The sequence below is a fragment of the Passer montanus genome, unplaced genomic scaffold (genome assembly GCF_014805655.1).
Source record: "Passer montanus isolate IOZ18808 unplaced genomic scaffold, ASM1480565v1 scaffold18, whole genome shotgun sequence".
In the NCBI taxonomy this organism is placed as follows: Eukaryota; Metazoa; Chordata; class Aves; order Passeriformes; family Passeridae; genus Passer; species Passer montanus.
In genome coordinates, this window is record NW_024365381.1 from 9,712,507 (window position 1) to 9,727,454 (window position 14,948).

The window sequence follows — 14,948 nt, forward strand, 5'->3', positions numbered from 1 at the left end:
ATAAATGTTGTACTCGGTCTTCAAAATTTTTTTTTTGGTAAAAGGTAAAAGGGAACACCCATGTTTATAAAATACAATATTTTATTAACAAACTTGTCAAAACAACATGGCTCTGAACATATTCCCCATATGTTATTCAGCTAACAGTGTTCACTAGATGCCTTTTCATTTAGCAGATAATTTTGCAACCCTCGTACATATTTTTCTGAATAAATTTATTGGTCAAGAAAATTACATGACCTCAGGATGCATGTGGCATGATAGTTTTAGTAGAGAAAAGAAAGTGCTGGCACCATTGCCAGAGGCATTGGTTTGCTGTTCTGCCAGGTACTGACTGCAGTTTTGGTGAGCTCAGTGCAAAGAAGCTGATTTAAATTTGAGAAGTTGCTGAATGGTAAAGTATAAGGAGAAACCACCTTAAGAGGACATAGGAAGGGTTGGGTTGGTTTAATGAGATGGAGGCAGGAAGGCAATGTGTCAGCCCTCCATAGAAACATTCAGGAGAAACTGTCAAGGAAGAAGAATCATTATTTTCCTTCAATCATAATACGGTTATAAAATGCATATAAATTGCACATTAACAAACTTAGGTTGTGAAGTTACAGGAAGAATCCAATCTATTAAAAAAATAATTCTGGAATAACTTCGCAGATAGGGTAGTGGCAACTGAAAATGCTCCTAGGTGAAGTTGAGAAGTGTGGAAAATGACCACACTGCTGCGAATACAAGATCATGAGATTGGTCCTTTAGTATCTGGTTTGCCTTTGAGGCATGTTGAGACAGTACCCAGCTGCTGCTTGTTGACCATATCTGCTTGCCCAGTGTATAAGTGAAATCAGATGCTTCCCTGATCTTCAGGAGCCCTGCTGATTCCCTGCAGGAATCCAGGGAATTGTTGTTTCATCTGTAGGATGAGGTAGGTCAGTCCATATTGCTGCCTGCTGCTGAAGCCTGTCTGAAGAGGATTTGCTGGTGCTCTTTGTAGTGTTCTGGGTCAACTTCCATTGTCAGGGGAGTGGGAGCTGCTGTCCCCTTCTGTGTGGGGTAGAGCTCACATTTCTAATGAGAATTTCACCTGTATGGGAGAGTCAGAGCTGCAGATAATTGCTGGAACCTGGAGCACTAGCAGTACCTATTGTTTCTCTCTGTGGCATATTATGACTCCTAGCTTTTATTATATTTAAGGTTTGCTGAGGGTGTGGGGATGCTTTGGTCCTGTGGGAAGCAAAATGTTCTTCTGGAGCAAACATGGTGATTATGCTGCTCCTTGAAGTCCCATTCGTGTCTGAGCTCGGAAGTGCTCCACACAGATAAGATCCTCTGGGATTTGTTTTGTAAGCCTGAACCAGTTTGGATGGGGCTTTGAGCAGGCTGGTCTAGTGGATAGCATCCCTGCCCATGGCTGGGGAGCTGGAACTGGATATATTTAGGTGTCTTCTAGCCCAAGCCAGTCTATGATTCTATGATGTGTTACTGGGATTATTAGCCTACTGTATGTGATTGCAAATATTTCTGCGGACATTGACAGGATGCTGAGAAGGGCTCGGTGTTACGTCTGCATCCAGACATGACATTGGTAGGTTGTGATGAATACTGTTGTAATTTAGTATGGGCTTGCCGTATTGCATCCAAGTGTCTTTGCTGATTGCCTTTGACTATAGAGAACTCCAGCTGACTTGTACACACCATAATGTTTAATTTTAAGCTTAACTTTCTGAGTATGAGATTTAACTAAATTTTGCTGCTCTGTCAGATATATTTTGGTAACAGGACTTTCTGCTGAACAGTGACAAGTTTTCCACTTCTGTGATCTCCATGCAAGCAGCAGAGGTTGTATGCAGAGGATCATCCTAGAGAATTTGATGTTCATTATAAGATTGCAACAACTTTTATTGTACTGGATGGGCCCTGAAAACCTAATGAACTTCCTGATGGATCTTAAAGGCTCAATCTTCCAGCCACCATTCACAGGGGCTGTGGTTCAAGGCTCTCTGAATACCACCTCCTTCTCTAAGACATTGCTTGTCTTTGACATAAGCAAGGCCCTCCTGTCAGTTTTTGACTGATGTTTCAGTTCTATACATTTGCATGTTACAGGTGTGAGGTGCTAGTAAATGCTCCTTTGTCTGCTTGCTAACCAGTGCCTGCAGAAACTTGTATCTGTATGCTGAGGTGAGAATAAAATGGGAGAGAACAGTTACAGAGAACCATTAGACTAATATCTGACTTCAGGTATATCAAGTCTGCTATTGCACAGAAAGTCCCTTGGGACTTAGTACCTGTCAGTAACCATGTAGCTGCAGTGTGGCACAAGAAGGAAAAACATTCTGAAGCCTCAGTGGAAATAAAAAGCAAAATGGAATAAAGCTCATGCCAGTTCTGTTGTATCTATCTCAATGTTATCTCTCTCTAGGGCACTCAAACCTGTGGTCTCGGTGTCTAATGCTTTCTTAAATTTTTGTTCATTTGTTTGTTAAGGTTCTGATATTGTGCAGTGGCTTATGAAGAACCTCAGCATTGAGGATGCAGGTAAGGCGACCACAGCTGGGGAGAAATAGGTGCTCCATCTGTATTGTGTGTGTGCCATTAGACAGTAAATACTATATTGCTGCAGTCTAAAATGGCAGTAAAAGAGCATGGTTGATTTAAACATTGGAGGGGAGGAGGAGGAGGAAAGGAGTTAAGAGTCAACATCTTAATTAAGTCTAATGCCTTATATTGCAACACACTGAAATACTATTGCAGGCATTTTAGCCTGTCTGTGGAACTGTTGCTGCTTACAGAAGACTGATTGATTTTAGGTTTTGTTCCTAGATTTCAAAAAGAAGTTGGTGGATGTGTGTGGTTAAGCAGGCAAATACATCGTCAGGTTTTCAAAGTGTGAAGAAAAGTAGCCTCAGCTGACAGAACATAGTGTCTCTGTCATTCTTGGCCAGGGTCATAGAATTTGATAATGGTTTTTAATTTATCACAAAAAGCAAATAGATAAATCAGCAGATAGACAAATGGATAATCAGCCATAAAGAGTGATCAGTGCATGGGCACAATCCAAATAGCTCACTCTTCAGAGAAAGTGAAATTATTTAGGCAAGTGAAGACCTATTGAGAAAAGGGGAAGAAAAGATCTGCAGGTCCAGAAGTTTCTTTTCCTTTTCAGAAAAGGGAAAAATCCAGACTCTCACCTACCAGTTTTTAAGCTGCCTTACTGTCATCATGTAAAAACAGAGATAGAGGCAGTGTTGAATCACCCAGCAGGGCATCCCTGTACGCACATCCCTTCTCATGAGTCCTGTCAGGTCCCAAATCTGAATTTCAGTTGCAGATAACAGCTTTGTTATCTATCTGGACATGCACAAGCAGATGATTTTTCAATTCTATGAAAGATGATGCAGTTTTTGACAGCTGGCATTGCTTGAAAATCTGCACAGATGGGCCTCTGCATTGGGGAAGGTTGCCTGGGCAGCGCTAGGATATATAACTCCCCTTTGCAACATTTTCTCTAACAAAGGGCAGTGCTACAGTGTGAGGATGTGTCTTTATGAATAAATACCCTGCTAATGAACTGGTGTTGCAGGTGCTTGTTGGATTTGGTAGAAGCAAGTGAGGTTCACTGGTGAAACAGGCTTCTTGTCAGCTGTCACCTGTGGTGGAGAATGTACTTTGAAATTAATTTCTTACTCTAGGACTGAACTGGTGTGTGAATTTTGTAAACAAAAACCTAACGGGTTAACATTTAAGCGATGCTTCATCTGTATTGTAAGGCTGATTTCTGCACCCCTGCTTTACAGGCTTTGGCTGGAAGTAGTAGGGATGTAGTGTGGGTACAGAGAGGCATGTGGGCACCAGATTTCACATGAGTCATCACTAGAGCTGCAATTGAAAGCAGAGAAATGTGTGGTGCCTGTCTTGTTGACACATCCCTGCTGTTTTTTCTCTTTCACAGGGGAAGCAATACACTTGGGAAGTCTTATTGCTGCGCAGGGTTACGTCTTTCCCATCTCAGACCATGTCCTTACCCTTAAGGATGACGGGACATTCTATCGTTTCCAGGTTGGTGAGCACCCTGACTCCCCTGTGGCCCCTTCTTCTGTCCCTGCAGTAATACTGCTGAAATCACCCACTCTTTATACCTAAGCAGCCATTAGATCTATGAAGTCAGGAATTAAGGCTGTCTTCATAGAGGCCCTAGGAAATTATGAAGTCCCTGCAAAAAAAATTTGCTTTAGAATCCCAAATCACTCTCATCTACCTTCTGACTTAGTTTTTTACATAAATGAATGGTTATGTCTTGTGACTATTTCTGATACCTGAATGCACAGCTGTTTTACTCCAATTTGAACTGAACCAGGAGAAAGAAGGCGGCTTTCAGGTCCTAACTCTGATGCAGAATTAAGTAGCCATTCTCCTGTGCAAAATGGACCAGGATAAACATAGAAGCTGGACATTCAAGCTTTGGCACAGCAAAAAATTCAAATTTTTGTCATCTCTTGCTTACAGATTGGTGTGGGAGAGGGCAAGCTTAAGGCTTTGGCTCTTCTAAAAAGGATGTATAACCTTGGCAATCACCTAAACTGGGACATCTCAATCCGTCAGTGTTCCTGTGCCTCTAGATGTGCTGAATTTTTTAAGCACCCTGTGTTTGAGTTCCATGCCCTGTCCAAAGTCTGCCACTGTCAGCTCACTAGATAACTGAGTGCTTGTGCTGCAAAAGCTCCTTCTGAACTGATTGTATAACTTTAGAAGAAGCAGTAAGTCTAAACTTGGAGTCCTGCTGCCTCGTCCTGCTGGCTGATTTTGTGTTTTTCTGTTACATTGTCTCAGCCAGCTTTCTTATCTTTCCTGTCACCTCTCTTCTGTTCACCCTCCTGTTCCTCCTTTACATTTTTTTACTCTTTTTTAGCTTTTATTTGAAAAGCCAGTTCTGCTCTTTGCATCTGATGTTGCAGCTGCTCATGCCTACTGCTACTGTGGTATTGTGTTATCATATGTGACCAATGTCACGGTGAAAAAAGAAGCCCACGAGATCACAGATCTCCTCTTATCTCACCCCACCTTCTGGTTGCAAGGCATAGTTCAGACTCAGATTTTTCATTACAATTCTCTTTCTTTTCTGAAAGTCCTGATCCTCCTGTCGTGTATGACACAACAGAAGCAGGGGTAATACTGGCTGTCCATTTAGCTGTATTTTTCTCTGTTTTAAAAGAATGGCACTCTAAGAACTTGTCCTGTGCAGTTTTCAGGAGCTACAATTCAATATAACTTAATTTCTTTTTATTGTTTTAAGCCTGTGTAAACCACATCATCAAACTGACTGCTTATTGACTTTTCTTTCCCTTGTCTTTTCTTACAACTTTTGCATATTCTTTGCCTGTTTTCATTTCCTCCAACACACCTCCTTAGGTGTTTTCTACAAAAATAACCTGATAGAATCATGCTTTTATTCCATTATTCTCTTCTTGTTACTTTTTACCTCAACCTCAGTCGCTCCTTTAACAGTAGCTCTTTATCTTCTGGAAATCACAAGATTCATATCAGTAGGAGCATTGAACCCTGTATCATTTGAATCCTCCATGTTTTCTCACTGTACTTTGGTGGAAGGATTACCAAACTGTGTGTTAATGTCTAATGCCCATCTGTAGCAATACATCAGTAAAGCAATGTGTAATCAGTAATGCATCAGTGTTCTGTAATTTGTGTGATGGCTGGTATGTTATTTTTCATTAATGTTAAATCTGAAATGCATTCATATATAGCTTGTAGTTAATTGTAGCAACTGCAATATGCAGTCCTGGATAAAAAACAAAAGCACTAAGTATAGCAGGACTTCTGCTTTTGGAATGACTCTAAACAGCTGAGTTTTGACCTCTGCCATCTGTTACAACTAAAAAGGAAATTGTTTTGGAGTCTTCCAGCCGCATTGGTAGCTGCTCCAGAAGAGCAAGGGATATGTAGCATATAGATAAGACCACAAGGTTCCTCATGCACTTAAAAAAGTATATATATTCAGGTTGCCTGTGAATTCTTGGGGAAAGAGGAGGTTCTGGGGATAGTGGATAAGATGTCCACATTCAGATGAACTGCCAACAGTGTCTGAAATTTCATCAGGACACTGGACATCCTCCACAAGAAGCGCTTGCATTACAGCATCTCTGTTTACCTGCAGTGAGGACTATGAAAAGTTTTTGCAGCATCCTCACTTTTACTGTAATCTGTAGCAGTGTTTCCCCTGAGGGCAGAATCTGGGAGGTAGATTTTGTGATTCGTCTTTTTGAACTTTTAATGTTTTTCTGCATCTGAATCGGTTTTTACCTCTTAAATTACAAAAATGTATATGTTTTTTCTTAGGCACCATACTTTTGGCCTTCAAATTGCTGGGAACCAGAAAACACAGATTATGGTGAGAGTATGATTGTTTCATTATAGAAAGTTAGTTTGTGATGTAAACAGTTGTCCTCAAAATAATGACTGCTGGCCACGTGCACCCTTCATGTACAGAGTTTCTTGTCAGGCAGCAGCATCAGAGGTAGGTCTGTGCCCATCTCAAATGTACAAACTGAAACCCTGGGGTGTCTCAAGCCCCTGGAGCTCAGTGGGGTCAGGATTTTGCCATCCGTTGCCTTCATTCTCCCATAGCTCTGTTCATTTCAGCAGGATTTGTGGCAAGCAGAATACTGGTTCTTGGGAATCTTAAATAATACTGATGTTGCTTTTGTGGGAGACTATCCTCTGATCTGTTGCTGAATCCGTTATGTGGATCAATAAAATTTACTTCATCTGGGCACTTACTGAGTGATCAATACACCAGTACATAACTAACAGCAGCCCATAGTTAAAAGTTCTCTGATACATGACATCAGACTTATTTTCCCATTTTTTTAAGATTACCAGATGATACGGTAAAAGAGAAGACTGAGCATGGTTTATGAGTTAATAAAGTGCAACATGGTGTTTTAAACATGTGAGTGCCTGCAGACAGAGATAATACATAAAGAAAATATGTCAGTGTTGTTATCTTTAGCTGTCTGCATGCAATATTGCTCTCTTCCAGAACTGCACTGCTTTCACAGTTAAATGATAAAATTAATTGTTGCATCCTGATGTGGCTTTGGAGGAGGAAGTGTATCCATGTGTGCAGTCATAAAACGGGAGCTTCTGGAAGTCCTTTATCTCATAATCTAAGATTGGTTTAGAACGCGTCCCTGAATAATCAGTTTGGGTTTTTTTCTTTCCTGGCCAATAATTACTTATCATTATGGATTCTGGAAATCATTTGCTGGGGTGAAGAAGTAGCCTGCAATGGTGTGTCATATGATAGTTCATTTGCAGTCCTCATCTGCAGATGAGCTAGACTTACATGTTTATCCCAGTGAGGGAATGGTTAAAGAGCAAACAAAATGCTGGCTTTTATTTGCAAAAAAAGTCCACATTTTACAGTCACCCTATATTACTGTGTGAACTGTGCTTCATATGTATTCTTTAAATACCAGAAAAATAATGTGAAGAGGGAGGTTCTGTTTTTTTCCTGCAATATCAGATAAATAATTGGTTTTGGCAGTCAGATTATTGTGCTGCACTGAGTGGAACAGTACACCCCAAAATAAAGCCCTCTATGAGCTGACCCACAGCTGGACAAGCTTCAGCTGCATTAGCTGAGCCCTGTAGTGACAGATTTTCATCTGTCCCAGAAACCTCTAACATATGCTTATAATCAGACTTTGCATATCAGAGGCCTGTACAGATGGAGTCTTCCCAGGAATTAATCCCAAACTAGCAGTAGACCCAAATAAAACTGAAATCCCAGGACTACTTCATACTTTTTTTATTTGCATGTGTCCAGTTACAGGAGAGGAACTAACTTGCTAATGGCAGTTCACTGCCTTGCATGAAAAAACACTGTGAGACAACTGACTCACTTCATTTGGTGTCATAAACACCTTACAGAGAAAACTGCCCTTGAGATGTGTAAATATAAACGAACTGATCAACTCTGGCTCATTATATGAATGTTTAAATTACAGAAACAGCGTGGAGTAGAATTACATGAGTAGCACTGGGCCTCCATTAAGTTCAGACCTGACTGCATACACAGAGTGTGCTGTGAACTTTGTGTGTCAGCCTTTAATGGAAATGGGGTGAGCTTAGCAGATCCAGGTGGCACTTTCCCAGCAGGCAGCCCAGGACTGGTTTGGTGGTGTGTGCTGGGCCCATCTTGACCTTCAGAATTCCAAACCACATCAGTTTCAGCAGCCTCTGCCTATAGCAAAATGTGACAAGGCTTCTCTTAACCATTTGAAATGTGTAAGAATAAGAGGATGGAGCATATTAAAAAACACTCAGATCATGCTTTTAAGATCTGGCCCATATTTCTGTTTTCACTTCAATATCTGGATTTATTTTTATTTTTTCTTAGCAGAAAAGAAATACAGGGATGGTCACTTTGGCATGCATATTCCCAAACTGCTTAGGGAACAGGTTGCTTATACTATATCTTTTACCAGACCCAGGAGCAATTGTGCCTTTTGTGGACATCTTGTTAGGTCCTGGCATCTGCTCTCAGCACTTTTAAATGAGATGTCCCAGATGTTCAGGGCCTCTGAGATTAGTTATAAGCAATGTCAGCTGGGTGTCCAGCCCTCTCATTCCTTGACTCGTGGTGCTTTCTGATGAAAACAAACTGTCTATAGACTATTTTTTCCTTCTTTTTTTCTTTTTTCTTTTTTTTTTTTTCTTTTAAGATCTAGTACTAATAATCTGTCTGTAATTGTTTTCCATTCTGTTTCTCCCTTTAGCCATCTATCTTTGCAAACGGACCATGCAGAACAAAGCTAGGCTGGAGCTGGCGGATTATGAAGCCGTAGGTACACTGCTGCTAGAGTTTAAAGCTGGGGATGCAGGGATAGCTTTGCTTGCCAAGTGAATGCTGCAATTTTGTGCTTTGGGGTCAGCCTTGACTGTGTCTTTTCCTTAGTTGTCAGAACTGTGTGAAGCCTGATAGGAAGACAACATCAGGAACAAGACTGATGAATGTCCCTGGCTTTGCAGTGTCCAACATTAAAGCATCTACTGTATAATGAGCCCTTCAAGACTGGAGCAAATTACACAGAAGTTTAGCTTGGTGTCCTGTTTTCAGTTAGGAAATCCTGGTTTATATAGCAGATTTCAGCACGGGAAAATGATGGATTTTTCAGGTGTGCCACTGGGCAATTAAATTGTTGATGACACATCTTGTTACAAAAGTTCTCAGATATTAGACTTGGAACATTTTCTATATGCCATATGAAAAGTATCACTGAACTTTATTTAGAGTGCATTTTCTGATATGGAGTTACTATCAGTAAAAATATCTCAAACTTTCATGTCAGACTGCAGGGTGGAGAGGAGTGGGAAGATGGAGGCAGGAGGGGCAGGGCTGAGTGTTTTTTTGAATACCAGCAGTGTAGCACTCTAAGCAGCTAATCTTTTCTTTCTGTCATACTGACTTTCTTCTGTTTACTTGCTCAACAGTGTAATAGCAGAATTTTATACATGGAGTTTTTCATTAGAGGGTTTGTTTACAAGTCTAGTGGACTTATGCAGTACTGTTTGTTACAATGAAAACATTTATGTTGCATATATTTGCATATGTTTTAGAGTGGGATTCTTGGTTTGTTTTTTTTTTTCCCCAAGATTGAAGTTTTTCCTTCTTCTTTGCCTTCTACATTTTAGAATATTTGTGCACATGGAGAGATAGGCCATTTGGTCCTTTCAGTGCAGAGCATGCAAAATTGCCACTTACCTAGTCCACCCTGGAAATGCCTTCCAACTTCCCAAGAGTTCTAATCTCAAACAGGCACAAAGGAAGGAATATAACAACCTGCATGCACTTACATGTCCTTTTGCTGAGTTTTCTCTTCTGCATATTGTTGATTTCATGATTAAAACCATTAAAATTGTTCACATCCAACCAATTAAGTGTAAGTACTCCGAAGATCTACCATAAAGCAACAAAAGGCTGTTCAGCGGCGCACATACTCCCACACACATGCAGTCAGGCTTTGGCTAAGTACTTTTGCACATTGTTGCCTACTGAGAGTAGCAATGCTCTAGTGATGGTAAATAATTAGATCTTGGCAGTCTCTCATTTTTCTTGTGAATATTGCATTGCACAATTAGAGGTTACTTCTGCATTCAAACTTTGTTCTCTTAATTAGAGACATTCAGATAACAGTGGCACCAACTCTTCCTAAGCATTATGGGAGCTGAAGCAGATCCAGGAAGGGATGTAAGCTCAGCACTAGTGAGAGAAGCAGGTTTGCAGGAGTGAGAAGCAGTGCTTCTCATACCTTTGGTGATGCAGCATGAGAATGTTTCTCCATAGATATCAGCAGTGACCTGGAGCTACAAGAGAATAGAATTTCATTTTTAGGTTCTGCTTGCAGCATTTACAGACAGTCCCCCAGCCCACATTTATACTGATTAGAGCAGGGGACTTGATGATATGATTAAGCTTGTATAGTTGCATTCAGGTTTTTTTATAATTTGTCAAACATAAGCACAATTCAAATATAGCTTCCGTTGGTGATGTTTCATTTGCTTCAGCATATTTACTTCAGAGGGCACATGTGAACATAATTTAAAATAAAATAAAAATAATGAAAAAAATACAAAAATTTGTGTTAAGATAATTACAAGTTGTTGTTCTTTGTAGCCACAGTTAAGGAAATCATCACGGGTCAGTACAGCTGTAAATCATTTGTTTAACTTTTTTCCTCCATATGTACAGACTGAAACTGTTACATGGACTTGGTGGTAACAGGGCCAAGCTTTATGCCTTGTGTTATACAAGAATTTAAAGTAACTAGAAGGAAGATTTCTTGCATTGAAATGTGTGTGCCTGAAAAATGTTTCTCAAAATAAAGGTGCTAAGTATAAGGAGAACAAGAGTAGAACTACAAGTGTTTGTTTTCAATGTAAATTTGAAGCAGTTAAACTAGCTGTAATGGAGAAGAACATCCTGTTAATTGGCTCTCAGGCCTGCTTTCTTGGGGAGGATATGGATATGTAACTTCAGGGTGCAATTTAAGCCTGAAATTCCAGGCATGTTCTGAGTTTAACCTCAAGCTGTGGTGAAGCCACATCCACATCCAAATGTTCAGATAGCTACACTCTGGAATGGGTCTGGACCAGAGCTGTTACTTCAGGTGTAGAGCAAAACTGCATCTGGAGCTATTCTTTGCAGTAACTGTGTTCATTGTTCAGACAAACAAGCTATTTCCTTTTGTGAATCATCCTGGCAATCCCCAGCCTTCAGTACTGTGCAGCTGCATAATACTCTCAGCAGCGACCAGGACTGAGCAAAGCAGGGGACGCTCAGGCTTTGCACCTTCACAGAAGCCTGAAGAGAAGAGAACAGTGCAGAGAGGAGGGGAAGTGAGGATGAGAGGGAAACGTGCAGCTGGCAGCCATCTGCTATCAGAAATGAAAGTCATCAGCTTCACAAAGCTTCTCAGTGTTATCTTTTGGGAACAAGTCCATAATTTTTTTCATACTAGAGCTCAAGCTGTCTTCATCACACTCCATTACTTATGCCTGGCAGGGCCCTTTGGGTTGCAGCCCAAAAAGATGTGTTACAGCCTTGCTTTGCCTGCACTGCAGTTCACCTGAAACCAACACTGACTTCCATGTCTTTAGTTTCTCAGTTAAAAAATAAAAGGAATAAAATAAATACCCACCATGCTAAATGTATTCTCAAGCAATTGCTATAATTACAGAAATTAGTTGTTCTTACTATTTTGATCTTTTGACAGGAAAACTTAGCAAGGCTTCAGAGAGCGTTTGCAAGAAAGTGGGAATTCATCTTCATGCAAGCAGAGGCCCAAGTGAAGTGAGTAATCCTGGAGCACTGAATTGCACCAGTATTTAGAGCTGTGAAGGGAAGGGGATTCTGAATGGATAAAACTTCTTTGTCAAAATCTTTACTGTGACTAAGCTCAGAAGGTGTTGGTGAATTTTAATCACTGGCAGACTAGAAACAGTAGAGAGCCAATTCTGAAGGTCTGTGCCAGAAAATGAAAGATGGGTTTAATTATCTGTACATGGAAACACTGGTCTGGAGCTCCTAAGCCGGTATTCACCATGGGACCTTGGGTAATTCACAAGCCCATTGTGCTTCTACATTTGTGGAGTATTTTTGTTTTGTATGAATGAAAAGAACAGAATTTTGTCATCTGTCTGTTACTCTATTCTTGCAGAGTATTTCTGAGTCTAAAAATACTGTCACTTCCATGTGATTATGAGGGTGATATTTACAACAGGTATTTCTTCTCATCTTCTCATCTTCCCTTGTGAAAGACTGATGAAGCCTCTTTATATTTTGAGTGTGTTTTCATTACTGCTAGTAAATGGATATGGTCTAGGGTTTGTGTACGATTGTCTACAAACTAATATATAAAACTCTTGAGTGTCCATTTTGTGCATGTCATTGTCACTTATAAAATGGAAAGGTTGGTGAAGATGACACATGAGAACACCAGTACCAAAATGGTTCCATTGGAAGGAATTTGCACTTTCAGTATTAGATGCTAAAAAGTTAAGGAATATCATTTCTTGAAGGTGTGTCTTGAGGTATATGTCTCTGTCTTTGATTAACCCTTTGGAATTTTGATAAATTCTTTGCTTAATAACATTGCAATTATGTACCATTTAAATATATAGTAATTATCTTTTAAACTGCAGGGTAATTAAAGGATTTTTTCCCAACCAGAATAGCAGTGTTCCATTTGGAAGAGAAAACGAGAACTTAGGATAGCAATTGTACTTTCAGTTACTTAAAGGCTATTGCCAAGATTAAAAAAAAAAGTGTAAGTCAAAACAAAAGTCTGCATTCTGTCGAAAACATATAATTATCACCTAAGAAAGAAATGTAAATATCAGACTCATTGTGATCACTGTTAGTTATTCATCTTTTCTTCATACTGTTTTCTTTGAAGCATAAGCATGAACTGGCCACTATCAACTTTTATTGCTGGCGAGTTTCAGCTTCTTGGTTCGCAGTTCATGTGATGGTTCAGTCTTCAGGTTTCCAGAAAGGCAGGGATAGAATTCACATAGTAATTCACAGTTAACTAAAAGTTTAAGTTAACTAGAAAAGGGAGAAAAAAAAAAAACTGAAACATTCCTCCTGCTTACCAAGTTTGCTTTGTTTTCCACATTTTTGTTTGCGCACAGGATTCCCATTGCTATACCCACATTGCTTCAAAAACTGCAGCCATAGAGCATCTAGCTGCTTTGGGTCTTCACAGTTTAAAATGTGAAATACTGAGTTATCAGTAAGTCTTGAAGATAGGAGCTGACAATCTGGGTTGAGCACCAAGTGTTGATTGAGAGAATTCATGAAGCCTCCAGAGTCCCTTCAATCTGTGTGTGCTGTGTGGTGTAAGATTGGAATAAGCTTCACCTTCCCCTTTGGCCAGGTGTGAAGGACTCACTCTGAAAAGCAGTTTTGGGCTGAGTGTCCTCAGCGCAGTAAAGCAGCTGCTCTGGCTTTCTGTGGGGACAGAGCTTGTGCCAGAACTTGTTTCCCATCTTTGCCTTGCAAGGGGAAAATCAGCTAGTGATGTGGAGAATTTGGTCTTTTTCTGGGGAGGGCTGCTCATAAACGTCAGTTTTTCTCCCCTGATTCCTGGTAGGTCTCCTTACACAGACAAAACTACAAACTTTCCCAGCCTGTCAAATCAGAGTACAGGAACAGGGTACCAGGAAAAGTTTTCCTCCCCAGATGAAAAACAGCTGTTAAATTTTTCCACATCAATAGAAAAATCTCTTTTGACCCATGTTGGAGTAAATGCCAGTGTTATTTTGTTCATGGCATGTGCCCTTGCAAGTTCAAATGTGACATCAATGTACAAAAAAAGTGGATTTCTGAAATCTTTTGTCTTGGGGTTAAGAACCACAGTTAGGAATTATATCAAAGAAGAAAAAGCATGACTTGTACATTGACTCATACTCAGTTATGCTTTTGTTTTCAGAATCGACAGGAAAAAGGATAAAACAGAAAGAAAGATTTTAGACAGCCAGGAAAGAGCATTCTGGGATGTGCACAGGCCTGTGGTAAGACTACTTTTGAATGAAGAGACTTTCCAGGTTTTGACAGGAAAAGTTTTATTACTAGTAAATGTTTTATGCACAAAAACATTGCCCTTACAGTCACCACATGGATTTTCCTCGTGGTGACTTGTTCAAAACGCACCAAGTGTCTGCAAGATTATTTATGACATTCTGAACTTCTGTACCTATGGAACTGTTGATTTGGAAATATGTGAAAAATACGAACTTTGGAAAATTATTTACTGGGCTTATGAAAGAAAAGCGGCTTACTCAGTGTGTCTCAGACTTCCTAGCAAAAGCTCCCCCCTGTTAGGTATTTCCTTTTGGTGCCAAAGTTAGGAGTAAGTGGATTGAATGCTGACATGGCATCCTTGGGCATATGCAGTCTCTTATTTAGCAAGAGTAATTTATGGAACACAAACCTCAAGAAAGAGTTTTGGAAAAGATCTAATCATATATTTATAAAGGTAAGGTAGGATGAAGATTCTTAACAGAGGAATAACACAATTACCATCTCTTTTCAGCCAGGCTGTGTGAACACCACAGAAATGGACATTAGAAAGTGTCGCCGTATGAAAAACCCACAAAAAGTGAAAAAGGTCAGTTTGAGTTCCTGGTTTTGGTTTTTGCTTGTTTGGAGTTGGTTTGGTTCACTGTTTTTGTTTTATTTTAATGTAAATCATACTTGACACCTACTGTATATGAGACTTGCCCAGGAGGAACAAAAAAAAAGTGTTTTGTTAGTACAAGTTCTGTTTTGTTCTCCTTGATGAATTTATTATTTCAGTTTTACCAGCAAAGTTGTACTAACTTGATGGGTGGAGCTGAGAAGGGCATTAAGGATCTCTGTGTCCCAAATGTCT

At 39.9% G+C, this 14,948-nt stretch overlaps 1 protein-coding gene across 3 annotated transcripts in view; it reads left to right on the top strand.

Annotated features, from left to right (window-relative positions):
- Positions 1-14,948, top strand: part of RGS6 (regulator of G protein signaling 6) — a 262,968-nt gene that overhangs the window by 185,149 nt on the left and 62,871 nt on the right. For all 3 annotated transcript variants that reach the window (XM_039705211.1, XM_039705210.1, XM_039705212.1), the window contains 7 exons: positions 2,479-2,529; positions 3,944-4,050; positions 6,346-6,397; positions 8,790-8,854; positions 11,787-11,863; positions 14,007-14,088; positions 14,610-14,684. In XM_039705211.1, the coding sequence (XP_039561145.1) occupies positions 2,479-2,529; positions 3,944-4,050; positions 6,346-6,397; positions 8,790-8,854; positions 11,787-11,863; positions 14,007-14,088; positions 14,610-14,684 (509 nt within the window). The remainder of the gene's footprint in view (positions 1-2,478; positions 2,530-3,943; positions 4,051-6,345; positions 6,398-8,789; positions 8,855-11,786; positions 11,864-14,006; positions 14,089-14,609; positions 14,685-14,948) is intronic.